This window comes from Panthera tigris, chromosome E1 (assembly GCF_018350195.1).
Source record: "Panthera tigris isolate Pti1 chromosome E1, P.tigris_Pti1_mat1.1, whole genome shotgun sequence".
Classification (NCBI taxonomy): Eukaryota; Metazoa; Chordata; class Mammalia; order Carnivora; family Felidae; genus Panthera; species Panthera tigris.
In genome coordinates, this window is record NC_056673.1 from 49,047,079 (window position 1) to 49,065,287 (window position 18,209).

Sequence of the window (18,209 nt, forward strand, 5' to 3'; positions counted from 1 at the left end):
TTTCACCATGACCTCACCCTCCTGCAGCTACCATCCACTGACTTCGGTGCGGCACGAATGAGGCATTAGCAACCCCTCCTCGCACATCTCAGGTTAACATCAACTCCAGTATCTTCTCTTTTGCGGGGTCTGAGAATGCCAAAAAGAGTTGGGGGCGTGGGGAGGGGGGCTGATGATGTGTGGGTATCATTCCGGGCTTGGGAGAGCAGGATGTCAAAGAAACCACCTCAAGAAAAGGCCCCAAAACCTTCCAGACTCGCGCCTGCGGCCTGAATAGCACCCCAGCCAGTGGCCTCGAAATTAGGCGCGCGAATCTTGACAGCAGGCGGCGGGCACGTAACCCAGCAGTGAGAGCCGTAGGAGAGCCCCAAAGGGCAGGGTCTGGGACCCGGTCTCCGGCCTCCTGCCTCCGGGCTCGGGCTCGGGGAAGCGGCCCTCCTGCCAGTCCTTGGGCGCAGCTAATTAAAGGGAAACAGAAAGTCGGGTTCCAAGCGCGCGCCCAGGCTGGCCGGAGACCACGTGACCATTCCCAGCCCCACCCCAACCCCCGCGCGCGCCGAGCGGCGGCCGCGGGCACCGGGGCTAGAGCTCGACTCGCCGGCCCACGGCTGGAGGCGGCGGGTTGGAGCGGGGTTGGTGGGAAGAGGCCTCGGCGTGCGTGCGTGCGTGCGTGCGCGCCCCCCGGGAGGCGGCGGGCGCGCGCACGCCCGGGGGGCCACCGCCCCTCCTGGCCCCGCCCTCTTTCCCTCCCTCCCTCCCTCCCCGGCTCCTCCGGCCCGCCCTGCCCTGCCCGGCCCGCCCTGCGAGTCACCTCTCTGGTTCCCTCCCTCCCCGGGCGCGCTCGGGCCGCCGCAGCGCTCCCCGCCCTCGAGCCTCGTAGCAGGAGCCGCCCGCCGCCCGAGGAGGAGGTGGAGGGAGCCGGAGGGGCCCGCCGAGGCGGCGGCGGCGGCGGCAAGATGGCGGACTTCCTGCCGTCGCGGTCCGTGCTGTCCGTGTGCTTCCCCGGCTGCGTGCTCACGAGCGGCGAGGCCGAGCAGCAGCGCAAGTCCAAGGAGATCGACAAATGCCTGTCCCGGGAGAAGACCTACGTGAAGCGGCTCGTGAAGATCCTGCTGCTGGGCGCGGGCGAGAGCGGCAAGTCCACCTTCCTGAAGCAGATGCGGATCATCCACGGGCAGGACTTCGACCAGCGCGCGCGCGAGGAGTTCCGCCCCACCATCTACAGCAACGTGATTAAAGGTGCAGAGCGGGGGTCGCCGCGGGGATCGCGGGCCCGGGCCGGCGCGGGGGGGGGGGGGCGGAGGCGGCCGGCGCGGGGCCGGGCACCGCCCTCGTTCGCTCCTTCCCGGGCAGAGGACCCGGCCCGGCGGGCGGGAAGGGGGCGCGCCCACCCTGGGCGGCGGTCCTGCCTGCCCGGGGTGCCCTCGACCCGCCAGGGGAGAGGATGCCCGGGGGCGCCCCGCTTTCCCCCTTGCCGTTCGAGTGCAGGTCCCCTGCACCCCCGCCTCGCCGCTGGCCTCGCCTCCGAGAGGGAAGTGCCTCGAGGTGCGGGGTGATCGCTCCCGTCTTCCACCGGACGAGGCCAGAAGACCCGAGGGCCAGCCCCAGACCTACACTCCCCCATCCCCCGCCCCGGCGCTGCCTGCCCAACCTCGCCGCCCGGGGTGGGTGACCCGAGTCACATGGGGTCGGGGCTGCTCCCAATTCCCTGCTTCCTTGGCTGCCTCCTAAGCAAGGGAGTTTTGGAACCGTCTCAGTAAGGAAACTTTTGCCTGAGACTTGTCAAGGGCGAAGGGTGACAGTTGGTGGGCCCTTTGGGGCAAAGATACGAAACTTCAGGGAGTCCTGTGCACTGTGCTGGCATCAGGAAAGAGTAAACCCATGCAGTTAGTCTGAAAAAATTAGCATCAGTGGTTTTTCGCCCCATTGTCACGGCGGGGCAGGATGTTTTGCCTGTAATCAGTATGCAACACGTTCCACTCTCCTTTTTGCTTAATAAGTGGGGGCAGGAGAGGGGGGGTTCCACCTCTTGCTGTACTATTTAAATGAAACTGTGCGTCGGTATGAAGAATCTTTGGCCTAAAAAGTGATGCAAAGCCTGTGCAGGTTGAGTCAGTGAATCACTGTCGTCTTGGATCATAGACTCTGCTTCTGTTTGACAGCATTTTTAAAGCTGAACTTTGCTCTTAAGTGAATTTTATTTCTGCACTTTCGGAGAATTGGAGAAGGTGATTCTTATTTCAGCGACAATTATATTCCTTATTCTTAGTATCGAATATTTTCTACTTTTTATGAAAGGCATTTTGGCAGATTTGAGATACAGGGCCTGGTGGTTCAGGTGCATCAGGAAACTCCCATCTGGGTAGCAGTTGTCCCGGAGTTTGCTACAGATTTCAGCAGATTTTCAAGCAGTGTTTTTTCAAGTGGGATTTTTTTTGTTGTTGTTCAGGAAGTTCTTAAGCAACTCCTTCTCAGTCACTCTTTTTTTCTTTGTTTCTTTTTTTTTTTTTTTCTTTTTCTTTCTCCCAGGATTGAGGAGAGGAAAACTTCTCCCCGGGAGTGGGGATCAAGGGGCAATGAGGGGAGAGGAGTCAGCTCTGAGCCTTGGTACCCCTGCAGCTAAGCTGTGTAAAACAGTTGTATTTGTCCCATCTTAATGTTTAGCACAAAGCTAATTGAGGGCTCTTTCAAGGCTGCAGACTCCGCCTTGCCAGTCCTTAATTGAAGGTACCTTTGTATCCTGATGCAGCCGAACTTCTGGAATTATGTCAATAAATAGAGTCAACATGGTAACTGATTACGAGCCAGGTAAACACCTGGTCCTTGTGCACCGGCTCCTGATGTGACCCTACTCTAACATTGGCAATGAGATGAAGTGAGTCACAGGACCTCTCCTTTTTTTGAGTTGGCGTGATTAGAAGGTGGACGGCAAAAACGGGCTTTCAGTTATCCGGACAAGTGACCCGAGTAGTCCCGTGGCTGTTAAGATAGATGGACCAAAGGTCACAGTGCAGTGATCAGAGATAACTCGGTTTGAATTAACCGGTGCGAGTTGAACGCTCTGTTTTGATACACTTTTCACAGCTGCTCTTCTTCCCCGTTTGGGAAATCGAAGGCTTTCCCGTGACTTACCCTGATTTGAGGCTTGGTTTGGGAGTCTTTGAGTTTTGAAGGTGCTCTTAGAAGACTGGGTGTCGGGTTAAAGCAGGATGCCTGGGGAACGAACGGAACTCTGAGTGATGATGTTTGATTCTCGACATTTCATAAATGTCTTGTTGAGGGGCTCAGAAAATCCGCGGTTGCTTCCAGAGCCTGCAGCATAATTTCTTTTTCCTTCACCAGCTCTGGTTCTCTTGTGACTCCCCTCTATTAAAACTGTGTAAAAAGTGATCTTATAAATTAGAACGTGTTAAGATCCTCCAGAAAGAGCAATTGTGTGAATAGTGTTTGCTTTTCCAGGCTCTAATTTTATGACTGTGAACAAGCGGCTTTTTAAGCTCTGCAGAGTTGCGGGTGTTTTGATGTTGGTCTGGGTTTTTGGAGGAGGTAGGCCTGCAGTAGTTATGAAGTTTCGGAAAGTAATACCGGGATAGCACCGGTGAGAGTATGCAGTGGCTCCTAGCTCCTCTTTTCCTTTCTTTTTGAACAAAGGTATGCGGGTGCTGGTGGACGCGCGTGAGAAGCTTCATATCCCGTGGGGAGACGACTCAAACCAAGTCAACGGGGACAAGATGATGGCGTTCGACACACGGTCCTCCATGGCGGCCCAGGGAATGGTGGAAAGTCAAGTGTTTTTACAGTATCTCCCGGTTATACGAGCATTGTGGGCAGACAGCGGCATACAGAACGCCTATGACCGGCGTCGAGAATTCCAACTGGTAAGAGATTTGTCCTTTTACGTTGTTGTCGATTTATTTTAGTGACATTTATCGGGAGCTGGTTGTAATAACACCTGTTTTCCCTGACTCCCACGACAAAAATGTATCCGTCTAGAATTTTAGCCTCAGAAAAGTTGGGTTGCTATATGGATGAGCTTCTGACTAAGCAAGATAAAAATAAGCTGAACTCCATAGAGTTGGTGACGCAGAGGTGTTTAATCGGTCACTTTTTTCTTTTCGCAAATAAGATGATAGTGATTTTCATGGGTATTTTCTCCTCATTTTAGTCTCCTTTTGAAAATAATATCCTCTCAATTGCCACGATGAAAGTCATCCTCCTAAAAAATGGATCTTTTAGTCTTGGACTGAGAGCTCAGTACCTGAACTGAGTTGTTCAAATGTGTCATTTAGACTTTGAAGGTACTCATTTTATGATACAGGTTAATTAAACATATAAAGAGACTAAAGTTCTTGATAACATTTAAGTCATTGTGCTTTTTATATATCTGCTTTCTCTGTGTGTTTTTTAAAGGTTTTTACAAAAGGTTTCTTTTTTTAAGTTTATTTTGAGAGAGATAGCACAAGTGGGGGAGGGATGGGGTGGGGGGGAGCGGGAGAGAGAGAATCCCAAGCAGGTTCTGCCCTGTCAGCGCAGAGCCCGATGCGGGATTTGAATTCACGAACCGTGAGATCATGACCCGAGCCGAAATCAAGAGTTGGATGCTTAACCGGCTGAGCCACCCAGGCGCCCCCAAAATGTTTCTTTTTAAAAAGCAAAAAAATCTTAGAATATCATAAAACTTTGTAACTGTTACCCAGCGCTGAAGGTAGGGTGGAAAAGAAAGGATCTGATTGGGGTTAAAGGTACACAAATAATAATTGAAATCAAGTGTTTTGCAGTTTAACTGTGAATGCTTTGATTGTATTCTGAGTTTTATTTGCCAAAGACCGGAGAGATCCCAGGAATAACAATCTAGACTGTATGCAGTTTGGAGGCAGTACAGATTTGAAGTGTTTTACCATAATATAATAAAAAAAAAAAAAGTGACAGTTAAAAAGTAAAACTGCTTAGAAAGTGGTTCGATGAGGTCATCGGCCTTAAAGTGATCCACAGTTATGGGTGTGGCTACAAGAAGATGTACAGCTAGGAGTCTTTGCCATTTCAGTTCATACTCAGAAGCCAGGCTTGGTTATTCAAAGTTCTAGAAATGTGTTCGTGCTAGTTTTTTATAAAACTGATTCTGAATCTTTATTTTCTTTGAATTATGGTTCTCACGGGCTCCGTGCAGCCTGAGCACTGGATGACGTACGTCTCACGTCGTTCTCGTCAAGACTGTGTGTGTCTTGTCCAGTAATTTGTCCATTAGCGGGAGGCAAAGCCTGTCTCACACTCTTGTTAAAATGGAGGAGTTGGCAACATTACATTTTGAAAATCGGGAATTTCACTTGACAAGTGACCTCCATCCAGTTCTCAGACGTGTGGCGGAATTTTGCCCCCTGGTTAGTATTTGTTCTTTGAGAGCTGATGGTTCCTCCATACGCCCTTTTCCCGTCCCTTGTCCCCATCTCTCCCGGTTTAAGTGCTGCTTTGCTCTCCTTTCTTCTGAATTCATTTTGTTGACAAGTCACACTTTCTCTCCAAGGTTTCTCAGGATGTTATTCATCCTTCCTGGTCAGGGAAGAAACATCCATCTTAAAAGCATATGGTTCATATTGGTTGGATGAATAAACAAACAGCTGTACTCTAAGTTTTCTGTAGGAAAGTTCCATAAGCCCATTTAATTGAAGTTGGGCTCCACTGACGCTTGAATTTGGACATTTACATCTTGACAGTTTGGTGTCAAGACTGCCATGTCGTCCTAGTTGAGAAAGCATTCCTAAGTGTCCATCATTCGGAATAAATCCCTACAACCGCTCAGGACCCCACGTGGTCGTGACTTGACCCAGCTGATGCTTTGTAGCAAAGAAGGCGTCAAGCACAAGGAGAGACAAGTTCCAGAGATACTTCTTTTCCTCCTAAAAAGTAGGGACGGAAGAAAAGAGGACCAGGGAGAGATGTACATTTTTTTAATGTTTGTTTATTTTTGAGAGAGAGAGAGAGACAGAGTGCAAGTGGGGGAGGGGCAGAGAGAGAAGGAGACCCAGAATCGGAAGCAGGCTCCAGGCTCTGAGCCGTCAGCACGGAGCCCGACGTGGGGCTCGAACTCACAAACCATGAGATCGTGACCTGAGCCGAAGTTGGACGCTTAAACTGACTGAGCCACCCTGGTGCCCCGGGAGAGATGTAATTTTAAACTCCCGGAGGACCGGAAGTTTTTTCCTGGGTGTACTTGGCGTTGTTGATGGTGCCTGGCGCGTATAGAAGGTGCCCCGTTATTGCCCTGAGTTCATGACTCTTGGACTTTTGGAGGCTGTGTGGTGCTTGGGGTAGCGTTGGACACTGAGAGGGCAGCTGGCTCACTGAAGATTTTCCTGACAGTTCTCTTCAATTCCTTTTCTCTACACACAGAAACCCCTGAGTCCTGTCTTTTCCACCCCCTGAAAAATCTCTGGCGTCCATTTCCTCCTTTCCTCCTTTACACTGATTTCTTGGTACCTCTTGCTTGGACTCCCAAGTAATCTTGTTCAGACATAGCATGGGTTGGTTCAGAAACCTATGCTCATTCTCCGTTACGTCCAGAACAGAGTTCAGCTTCTTTATTTGAGTCAAGACTAGCTAGCCTACCTGTGATTCCAACCATATATTCATTAGACTACTTCGCACATCCTGTAACCTCTCGATTTCCACATACCCTGATTTTCTGCTGCTTCGGCTGTCTGTACAAGGTCTGTCAGGGTTTTTCATTATTGTATCTATTCATTAGCTCTTACCCTTGACCTAGAAGAATGGTAATCACATTTTAATGTGACTAAATGTGGTCCCTGGACCCCTTGCATCAGTGCTTGTTTAATACAAAACAAAACAAAAAGAGCCCTAGACTCCCATCACAGGAGGATCTGATTCAGGAACCTGGAATGGGACCCAGTGATGTGTATTTATTTGTAGCAGACAGTCCTCCGTGATTTGGATGAATTTGCTCCTTGGCCACCCTGAGGAACAGTGCCTCAGGGTCAGGACTTTGTCCAGCCCTCCCGACTGGAACGCGGCTCCCTGCCCTGTCTTCTCTCCTCCGTGTGCTTGCTTCTGGCCCCCCTGGGTCGCCTGTACTCCACTCGTTGCCACTTGTATTTGGTCCTCCCACTGAAGTAGAGGCTCTCTTGGCACGTCTTGTCTTTTTCTCACTCACTAGCATAGGCCTGACTGTCATTAACTCATTTTCTAGACATTCTGAAGTATAAGGTTCTTGTAGAAAAAAAGAAACATCTCACATGAAGTTTCTTCTGGGAAATAGGAATCATTTCCGTACCTAGTTTGTTAATTTTTCTAGGAGATGGGAAGTCCTTGTATTACAAAACCATAATTTTTCTTTTTACGTTTAACAATGTATATTCTTGAATCTTGGATGGAAAAAGTAAACCATCGGGAAAAGGGTAGAGTTAGCAGATGAATAAAAGTAGCCTTTTTTGTTTGCTTGCTTCAACTAATGATTGGTGATTAAATTTATTGATGCAAATTGAAATGCAGAAAACAAATGGGAACGGTTTTTAAACCTCTTTATGGCTCTTTTTTTTTTTTTTTTTTTTCTTCCTTCAGATGAACAACTGCTTTATAACCAGTCTTTGGAGCAAGGGATGGGGTAGTGGTATCATAGCCTGGGGTTTTAGCCAGCCATTCATTTGTTAGGAATAACTTCGGGTGCAAACACGAATGTTTTCTTTCCCAAGCTCCCAAAGGCAAACATTTCCTTTTCTGGTTAGTTTCATTATGGGTAAGCCAAATAGTTTACTGTGGAAGAAGAAAAATCTAAGATTTACATTGCTGTGCTGGCTTAAGGTACCTTCCTAATTCTTAGAAACGAGCTCACGGGATAACACATCGTTCAGAAGCGGTCTCCTTTAGTACTGGATCGAACGTTCGTGACGCTGTGCCTTGCAGTATGTTCACTGGGGCCTGCCGCGGTACAGATGAGATACCCTCTGGAACACCTTGTGTGACTGTAGTCGGGGAATTTGGTAACTTCGAGGACTAGAGATGGGAGACAGGGCTTGGCCGGGAGCCGATAGAACTGCAGATACGGAGCAAACCTGACAAAATGGCCAGGAATCGTTGCCAGTTAATTGTTTTGAATATTTAATACACAGTGACTTACTCAGAAATAGAAACACCGTTAATGGAACTGGTCATATAGGGCAGGAAAGTGTGAGTGGGAGGGACATTCTAGAGCTTCCTACTTTCTATAAACACTTTAACTTGTCAGCATTAATACAACTTCCTGTAATGACCAGTCTTTCTTTGCAATCCCTGAAACCAAAGCTGGGGTTTTTTTTTGTTGTTGTTGTTTTTGTTTTCTTTTCTTTTCTTTTTTAATCACGGTACCTTCAGTTAGACTTAGTCTTTCTTACCCAAGTAGTACAGGTTGTGCTTCATGACAGTGACGCTTCTCCGAGCTGATGAGGTGGTTTATCCGTGAGGACAGAACTTGTGTCAGTCTGTGTAACAGAGTAACTGTTTAGCCTCAGGCATCGATCTGTGCCGAGCAGCCCAGTGCTAAGTAAAGGAGGAACTTCAGTTTGGGCTAAAATACTTATTTCTTTATTTGTATGGCAAAATGGATTTGAAACACTATAGAGTGAGAGGCACTGGTTTACTCTTTAGCAGTAATTTGGGTTGGCTTTAAAAAGGGAATCAATTACCATCGTCTGTTGAAAATACCGTGTGTCTGTTAGAGAAACAATTGGTCTGTTTTCCTTTATGAATAAATTCAAATCAGGACTTTGACTTCCAAGTTGCAAAAAGCCTATTGTCTACTGATTCTAGGATCACGGTAAAATATCTCAGCATACGTAACAAAGGGATTATATGTAACATTAAAAACTGTAGAGATTTTAAAATTTAGATTTCTGTAGATACAATTTCCTTTTTGGTGAATTTGATCAGATGAAATCTGATCCACATCTTAGAAACCCAGAGTTACAGGACTGTACGTTAAAAACAAAAAGAAGGGGCACCTGGGTGGCTCAGTCAGGTGAGTGTCCGTCTCTCGATACTGGCTCCGGTTGGGAGCTCGCAGTTGTGGGATCGAGCCCCGCCTCGGGCTCTTGCACAGAGCCTCATTGATTCTCTCTCTCCCTGTCTGGCTCTCTGCCCCTCCCCCACTTGCGTGTGCATGTGCTCTCTCTGAAAAAAAGTAAGTAAACATTTAAAAATAAGTAAAAAATAAAAAAGAGGGTGCTTTGGCATGTGCTTATAATGTTAACACAATTTTGTGAGATAGTGTGTGTGCATGTGCGTTTACATGGATACGTATCTCTTGATATATTGTGTCAGTGTGTTCGTGTTTATATCTATAGCTTAACTAGCTATGGGATGTTTAGGCTCTGGGTGCTGAAGGGATATTGTAAAATACTGTGCTGCTTTCTCTATTATTTTTATTGCTAAATAAAGCTAGTGGTATAGTAATTTATGTTGCTCTGAAAATGTTCATTAAACAACCACGGGATGAAGCGAGGAAATCGTTTTGTTGTGAAAACGAGGCTTGAGTTTCAGAATTCCGTACTACAGTACATTTAACCCGGGAGAAAGGGTTGTGAGCTCAAGTTGAAGAAAACCGTAATTGCCAAAGGCTTCCTGGATGGAATATTCCCTCTTCGTCTTTCACAGACAGGCAGAGGCCCCACCAAGCTGGGGTACCTAGTCCTGTTAGCCCCAAACAGGTGCCAGTTTCTTTCTCCAGAAAATTTATTCAAGGGCTGATAATTATATCACTTTTTAATACCTTATGTTTTATAAAAATTGCTTTGTACCTTTTAAAGCCCTTTCAGCTACATTGTCATATAATCCTTTAAAAAGCTGAGAGGAATAGAATACATGCCGTTGTCTCCATTTCACAGATTAGAAAACTTAGATGCCGAGAGGTTTCTTGATACTTTGGTTCACAGAGCTGGTAAAAGATGGTAGTATAGACCCTGGAGCCCTGATCTGCTGACTGCCGGTCCACAGCACTGGGCACTGAACCATTGTGAAGCACTCAAGCGTGATGTCCATGGAGCATTCTTTCCTTCCATTCCCAGCCTCTCTGGCCAACACGCATACACACAGATAATTAACACTCCCCTAGAAAGTTCTCTTTTGAGTATGTGTAAGGTTTTATTAATACATCGGGTGCCTGGGTGGCTCAGTTGGTTGAGCATCCGATTTCGACTAGGTCGTGATCTCGTGGTTTGTGGGTTTGAGCCCCGCATGGGGCTTGCTGCTGTCAGCGTGGAGCCCGCTTCAGATCCCCTGCCCCCTCTCTCTCTGCCCCTCCCTGGCTCGTGCTCTCTCTGAAAAATAAATAAACATAAAAAAAAGAATACATAGCGTTGCACTGGTAGTCACAGTTCCCGCGTTCTGAACTTGCGTAATATCCCTGTGTCATTCCTTTCTTACTTTATTAACTTAGGTCATAGTTATGATGTAATAATCTTAGATGACATTTAATGGTAGAGTTACTAACTTAGCGGTACAGTTCATCCCCACCGCCGCTCATCATGATAAAGGCTGTTTGAATCTTCACATCCTTGAAAACTACGTGTACTAGTGAGCCTCAGCTGATGTTCCGTCAGTGAACGTGTCTTTTAACGTGTACCCTGAAACATGAGAGCCTAGAGGCAACCAGCGTGAAAGGCAGCTATGTATTTTTCTAAGAAATTGTCATTTGGGAACGGGCCCGTGTCCAGCACATGGTTGCCCAGATTTGCACTTGGTGTGGAGAAGGGGCTGTCGGGACACCTGTGCTGTTATTTCATGAGCTCCTTTGCAGTGTTTCTTTTTTTTTTTTTTTTTTTTAAACGTTTATTTATTTTTGAGACAGAGACAGAGCGTGAACAGGGGAAGGGCAGAGAGAGAGGGAGACACAGAATCTGAAACAGGCTCCAGGCTCTGAGCCGTCAGCACAGAGCCTGACGCGGGGCTTGAACTCACGAACCGTGAGATCGTGACCTGAGCCGAAGTCGGCCGCTTAACCAACCGGCTGAGCCACCCAGGCGCCCCAGCTTTGCAGTGTTTCTTAGGTAGCTGTCACAGTTTTTATACTGCTTATGAGCATTCCAGATCGTGGTTTGTGTTGGTTTTTGTTCCAGTTAGAAACTACCAATTTTTTTAATTGAATATATCTGGAAATTGACAATTAATTTCATTTCCTTGCTTGAAAGTACTGTGTGTGTGTGTGTGTGTGTGTGTGTGTGTGTGTGTGTGTGAGCTGTATGATAGAGTTTACTTTTGTCATTGTGAAAAAAAGGTTTTTTTTTGCAAGATGCCTTTTTTCAAGAGAATTTGTTAACATCCACATTAGCAGAGCTTTATTAGAATGGGTTGATAGCTATCAACGAAATAGTAATACTGTTTTGAGGTCAGGACTTCAGTGGCCTTGGCTAAAGTTACCAATCTGTTGCAACAGTAGTTGTTTATTTATCTTAATCTTTCCAACTTAATCGCTTTCTTCTTTTTGCAAAATGAATAAAAAAGATTTTTAAAATCCGTGCTGTCGATGAACTTTTTCCTCCCCAACTATTATAAAATAGATGCAGAAAACTTGAGTGGAATTACTCTTCGTTGACTTTTCTTGGCTTTAGGTCTAAGTCAAAAGACCTGTGTAGTTGGTATTTGCTCCACGTATCTTCCAAGCAAATTCGAAAATAACCATATTCCAATTTACCGATTTATTCATTTCACATGTTACAAGACATTTTTACAAATGGTTTTAATGTGACGACCTTAAAATTCGCTGCGGTCACCTGCTCTACGGTTGGGAAACATGGAACTAGATGGTGTGAGTTTGAACAAGTCCCCCAGCCTTTTCTGTTTCTGAAATGGTAAAATGGGGACTATCTGAGGGCCTGCTATTATTACCAGTTGTTACAGAAATTACGTGAGATGATCCATGTAAAGTAAAGCCTCTGGCGCAGTGCCCGGCTCATATTAGCCATATTATTAACATTAGCTCTTGGTGTTCCTCATACGCCACATGCACATAAAGTAGCTTTTTACATAAGTAGCTTTTACATAAGTAGCTTTTTAAAAAAACAAATTCCTGTAAGCATTGATTTGATTCACTCTGTTGGTTACCAGTATAAAAACCCTGAGTTCTAAAATACGCGGGCTATGACTTCTGTTCTCACTAGACCGGATGTCGTCTCTACTGAAGGGAACCGAGCTGGCATCGCGCTGTTGGGTCTTGTTGCCTTCTCCTGTCACTTTGCTTGGTTTTCAAGCCGATGTGTAGGCGGAACGCATCAAATCCTAGCTTCCTGCTGGCGGCGTGGAGGTGACCTCTGGCATAGGTGCAGGTGCCCCAGCCACTCCCACTGAATGTGCGTGTTTCTTTTTCCTTCCCTCCTTTTCTGTGTCTGTGCGGACCCTCTGCCCACACACCTGCACGCCCCCCCCCTTCTGTTTCCTGGGCCTGTAGTTGGTAGAGGCTCTGCGAGGATGCCTGTTGAAGAGGGTATTTGGGCTTCTTTTCCAAGGATTAAAAAAAAAAGTTCCTTACGAAATACAACGATTTTTTAAAGATTTCATGTCCCTTTTTGTGAGATTTTATAACTTCTGATCATTTCGTATAAAAGCCAACTAAAAACACTAGTCTAACAGAACTCTGTTTTCTTGGGGAGCAAAATAAACAAATTTCAGATTTGCTCCCCTAAGGAAAGAAACCATGTTACTGATTTTGTCATTTAAAAACAATGTTAGTCAACAAACAAAACCCTTTAGCTAAGATGTAACAGTGTCTTTGGGTTCCTTGAGCCAGAGAATAGGAACCCTTTAGCCTGCGAAGAGAACTTTTCTCCTCTGGGGTTACAAGAGCTGGACTAATGAATAATTGGTGCGCGGACGTAAGAGACTTTCACTTTCCTTTTCAATATCCTGGTTACTCTTTTCTTATTCACTGGATAATCTATTTAAAAGTTATTTTTCTGTTAAATAAGACAGACTGACTAGTCGGACTTGTATAGAGTTGTATGGGCCTCCTGATAGGAAGTGTGGTTGTATCCGTTTATTGATACAAAGTAAAAGGGAAACTCATGGAAGCTACTAGCAGTGAGCAAACAGCACCAGGTTTTCAGAGTCGCTGAAGAGTCACTCACGAGTTACGGCCTGGTCAGCTGTGTGCCACGAGAGGCCTAACAAATGAGAAGATTATGCTTTAAATTGTCATTCAGATATAAGATGGTCTCTAAATTCCTATTTTTTGGGGCGCCTGGGTGGCTCAGTCGGTTGGGCATCTAACTTCGGCTCGGGTCATGATCTCACAGTTCGTGAGTTCGAGCCCCACATCGGGCTCTGTGCTGACACTCAGAGCCCAGAACCTGCTTCAGGTTCTGTTTCTCCCTCTCTGCCCCTTCCTCTCTCATGCTCTGCCTCTTTCTCTCAAAAATAAATAAAAATTTAAAAAAAAATAAATTCCTATTTATTGATTTTTTTAAAAACCTAAGTAAGTGAATGCTCTATATTCACAAAACTGCAAGCATTGTTTATCCTAGTTGAAATATTTAAAGAATAATGTGATTTAGCCAGTTAAGATATTGCAGTACTAATAATTTGCTAAATTTAAGTTTATTCATTTACTTAGATTGGGGGAGGGAGACGGGGAGAGGGAGAGAGAGATTCCCAAGCAGGCTCCATGCTGTCAGTACAGAGCCTGATGTGGGGCTCAGTCCCACAACTGTGAGGTTATGACTGAGCCAGAATCAAGTGTTGGACACTTAATGGACTGAGCTTAATGCACCCAAGCACCCCATGATTTGCTATTTTTAACTGCTGCTAATTACTACATGTGCAGTAAAGTGTCCTTGTTCCTTAGCTACAGCTTCAAACGTTACAGGGACTTTATACCATATAGATGTTACGCATTTCAGTTCTAGACTAGGGCAAGGAGAATTACATGTACTTGCTTCATTTCTCCCTTGACTTTTTGAATTAGGAGCAAATGTAAACCTTTCTAAGGTTAGTGTTACAATTTAGTAAGAAACCAAGGTTTTCATCTGCGAAACAGCAGTTTGTACATTGGGCCGTAATGTAAGATGGCTTTGTTTTGAAAAAGAAGGCTCTTTGTTTTGTTTGTTTAACTTTCATTCTGTAGAAACACAGTCTTTTCAAGGGAGTGTGTATGCTCATCTTCTGTTTTTATGTGTAATTGTATTTTGTACTATATGCAAGTATTAAGGTTTAGAGCACTGCTTTGCGTGTCCATTTTGAGTGTCCATAATCTGAATTCTCTTCTCAAATAGGGAACGTGGAGAGCAAACCAAGAATATAATGTGGATGAGAAGGCCTTGAGCAGCAGATTTTTCAGGAGATCCGTTCTTTAACAAGTCTGATAATGTTAACTGGCAGCTCTCAGCAGCCATCCAGTAGCATTTAATTGAACACCTGTTAACGACCAGGCACTTGTTTGCAGGCCGGAAGGTTGCTAGTGGACCAAATGAAAGCGATCTCTGTTCCCACTGGCCTTGCTTAGGTGCAGGAGCCTACACTGATAGGCAGACAAATCGGTAATCACATGCGGTGGATACTCTGAAGGACAAGAAAAGGAAGCCGTGAGGGAACAAGAGGATGGTCCGAGGGGGGACCCGTAGGTTAGGACCCCACGGACGCGAAAGGGTCAGCCAGGCGAGAAGAAGGAAGGTTCGGCGGGCAGAGGAAGACCGTGTGTGCGGGACGTGTGTGGGGAAAAGCTTGCCGGAGTGTGGAAATTGGAGGCAAATGGGAAGAGCAGTCGTCAGTCCGTAAATATTTATCGAGATCCCCTGGATGCAGAGCGGTGCCCGAGTCAGGAGATGAGTGCAGAACGAGCTGCTGGTCGCAAGCGGTGGCCGTGAAAATGGAGAGAGGACCGTGGACTTGGGGTACACTTTGTAGGGCAAATCACGGGGATCTGATAAATTGGATATGAGATGGCGGGGGGCAGGGAGGCGCGTACGTTAAGGGTGACTCAGGCTTCTGATTTTAAGAACCAGGTGAATGGTGGTGCTTCTTGCTGAAATGAAAAGATTGTGTGAGAAAGAGACTTGACAGAGAAGATGAAGACTTTAGTTTGGGCATACTGGGTTGAGATCTCTGTGAGACGTGGGTGGAATCAAAGTAACAGTTTGATACATGAGTCTGGAATCCAGAACAGAGCTTTGGGCCGTAGGTAGAAATTTAGGAGTTCCTTGTATTCAGGTGATATTTAAAGTCTCTAGAATGTGTACCCAAGGGAAGGCAGGGAGTAAGAGAGAATTGGGCTCAGGACAGCATCTTTAGGAACCTGCAGACCGTCTGAGAATATTCAGAGAGGGGGATGCTGGCAGAAATGGCTGGAAAGGTGGAAATTCAGGAACGTGTCATGCCACGGGAGCCAGAAAAGTGTGTCAGTGAAGAAAGTGGACAGAAGTGCCACCTGCCACTGAGGCCTAGCAAGGTGAAGACCAGCGTGTTCATTGATTTTGGCAACAGGAGGGCTATTGCTGTGGCAGGTGACCCGGGGAGGGGGAAGCCAGGCTGGAGGGGCTCGACGAAGGAAGAGAGGTGAGGAAGTAGAGAAGGTTCACTTGAAATTAGCCGACTGTTCTCATTTCCCTTTTGCTGTACTTTCAACCATCTGGCTTAGCAGGCTGGGTTTTTTTCAAGCCTTTTCAAAGTTCAAGAGGACATTGTGTTTATATCAACCGATTTCTTTGAATGTCACTGTCTCAGAAGCAGAGTTAATTCCACTTAATAATGTTAACGTTAGGCCAGAAAAACACAGAAGAGTTTTTCACTCTGCTTGATAGTTTTACTTATGACCGTATCCTGTTTAGTGAGGGCAATAACTTGGCCATTAAATAACGTTCATTCCTTCGTTCCTTCAGCAGACATGTATTGAATACCTGTGCACACCATGTTCTGGGCTACGCAGGCCCCGGGGACTCAAGGTCACCGTGTCTGGTTGCCTTAATGGAGGCTTTAAATCTAGTGGGAGCCGGATAAGTCCCCCACCAGTGGTTGCCCGTGATGTGATAAATGCTGTAGTGTCCTGCCTTTGCTGATCTTTTTTCTGCCGAGAATACGCAGAATCACTAAGTGTTTGCTAACCTAGAAAAGACCCAAGAGGGTACGTGGGTCCAGTTCACTTCATTTTGTACATAAATCATAGGGTACGTAGGTCCATAGAAGGTAAAGTCACAGCTCGTTTTGATTAGAGCCGCGATTCAAACTCGGGCCGTAGGACCCCATGGCCCGTGCTGTACCCACTGCGCGCTTTCCTGCATCCCTTAATAACACGATTAACTGAGCAGAGATTTGGAAGCGAACTGCTCTGCCGGTATACATTCTGAACTATTTCCCACATTTGTCAGTATTCGGAAACACTCGCAGGTTGCACTGCTTTGCTGGCTGACCTGATGAATTGGCAGAGGGTGAAGGGATGGATGGTAGTTAATGCTCTTGCGGGTGGTGGGGGGGGGGGGGAGAGGGAGGGGGGCTTCTCTGTGGCCAAGAGAGTTTAGGATGATGGATTGAACACTAACCTGGGAATAAAGTGATCTGGGCTTTTCCTCTCCTCTGCTGTGTGATTCTAAGCATAGAATTAGTTTATGAATGTTGATTGTTAATGATGATTAATGCTGCGACTGATTGTTGCACAAGGTTTGAGTTGTGGGGATTTCAGGATGCATTGTAGCACATCATCACAGAGCAGAACTTTCCATCTAGTGTACGTTCACGCGGATTCTTCAGGCCCCTCTATTGAGATGGCTGGGGAATGGAAACCATATTTGGGAAGTGGGTTCTGGATTGGAAAACTGCATTCTTTTTTACCTTTTTGTCAACAACTGAGGTCGTTGCTTTTTGAGAATCAAAAAACCAAAAGTACTACCGAAGAAGTTCTGGCAGAGCTCAACGTTTCTTCATGCTGTTGGGATTGTCTATGACCCTTTTTAAAAGAGTATTTTAACTTTGAAGAATTTTTCAGAGCTGAAAGCTCTTGATTTTTTTTTTTTTTTAGTTTATTTATTTTGAAGGAGAGAGCAATCAGGGGAGGGGCAGAGAGAGAGGGAGAGAAAGAATCCCAAGCAGGCCATGTGCTGATAGCACAGAGCCTGATGAGGGGCTCAAACCCATGAAACGTGACATCATGACTTGAGACGAAACCCAAGAGTCAGACACTTAACCGACTGAGCCACCCAGGCACCCCAGAGCTGAAAACTCTTATGCTTTATAGTGTTATCATTAGGTGGAAACTGAAAAGTAAAAAAGTTGTTTTTGTTTTTTGAAGGAATTCCTTACAGGCTCCAGAACCCAAATTAGCTTTTTTTTTTTTTTTTTTTAAGTTTAAATTTTGTTTTATTCTTTTATAATTTTTTTTTAATGTTTATTTATTTTTGAAAGAGAGAGACAGAGTGTGAGCAGGGGAGGGGCAGAGAGAGAGGGAGATGCAGAATCCGAAGCAGGCTCCAGGCTCTGAGCTGTCAGCATAGAGCCTGACGTGGGGCTGGAACTCACGCACTGTGAGATCGTGACCTGAGCCGAAGTTGGACGCTTAACCGACTGAGCCACCCAGGTGCTCCTAAAGTTTAAATTTTAAAACATATTTCTCTATTGTAGAAAATCATCCAGTTAGTCCCTTAACTGCCATCCTAAGACATCTTTATTGACATTTTGGTATATTTCCTGCTAATATTTGAATACAATATTGGATGCGGAGATAAACTTTTCTATACTTTCTGTACAATTTTATATCCCATTCTTTTAACGTTGCAACGTTAGCATTTCCTGGAGGAGGTGATTTTCTCAGAGAACCGATAAGGCATTCATCTAGAAATGGATGTGAATTATTTGAATGGAAAATTCTTTCCTGTATGTATATTTTTATGAACAAAACGTGGTGCTGCTTATTGGTAACATGGAGTATAGGGTAAATCTTACTATGTTGCTGCCCAGTTGAATAACATTATATACTGTGTGGGAACTAACCCCTCATCCCTTCCGTATTAAACTTCTTCCTCACATGTAAAATTTGTATTTAAGTTTTAAGGAATGATTTGAAAAAGGAATGCTGACCTCCACTCTGAAACCTGTATTATTTTAAGGAAGGGTTGTCGTTTTTATATAATGTTTGGAGAATAATTGATATTTTAAGTTAACAGAATTGAACAGCTTTTATGTATAAGGTACATATGCTATAAGGTACATAAGTCTAAGATACAGATGTGTCTGTAAATACTCAGCGTACA

General features: G+C 45.6%; 1 protein-coding gene across 1 annotated transcript in view; it reads left to right on the forward strand.

Annotated features, from left to right (window-relative positions):
* Positions 1-786: 786 nt before the first annotated feature.
* GNA13 (G protein subunit alpha 13) overlaps positions 787-18,209 on the forward strand; it is a 41,802-nt gene continuing 24,379 nt past the window's right edge. The window contains exons 1-2 of the mRNA XM_042965370.1: positions 787-1,239; positions 3,652-3,878. Coding sequence (XP_042821304.1) covers positions 957-1,239; positions 3,652-3,878 — 510 coding nt within the window. The 5' untranslated portion in view covers positions 787-956. The remainder of the gene's footprint in view (positions 1,240-3,651; positions 3,879-18,209) is intronic.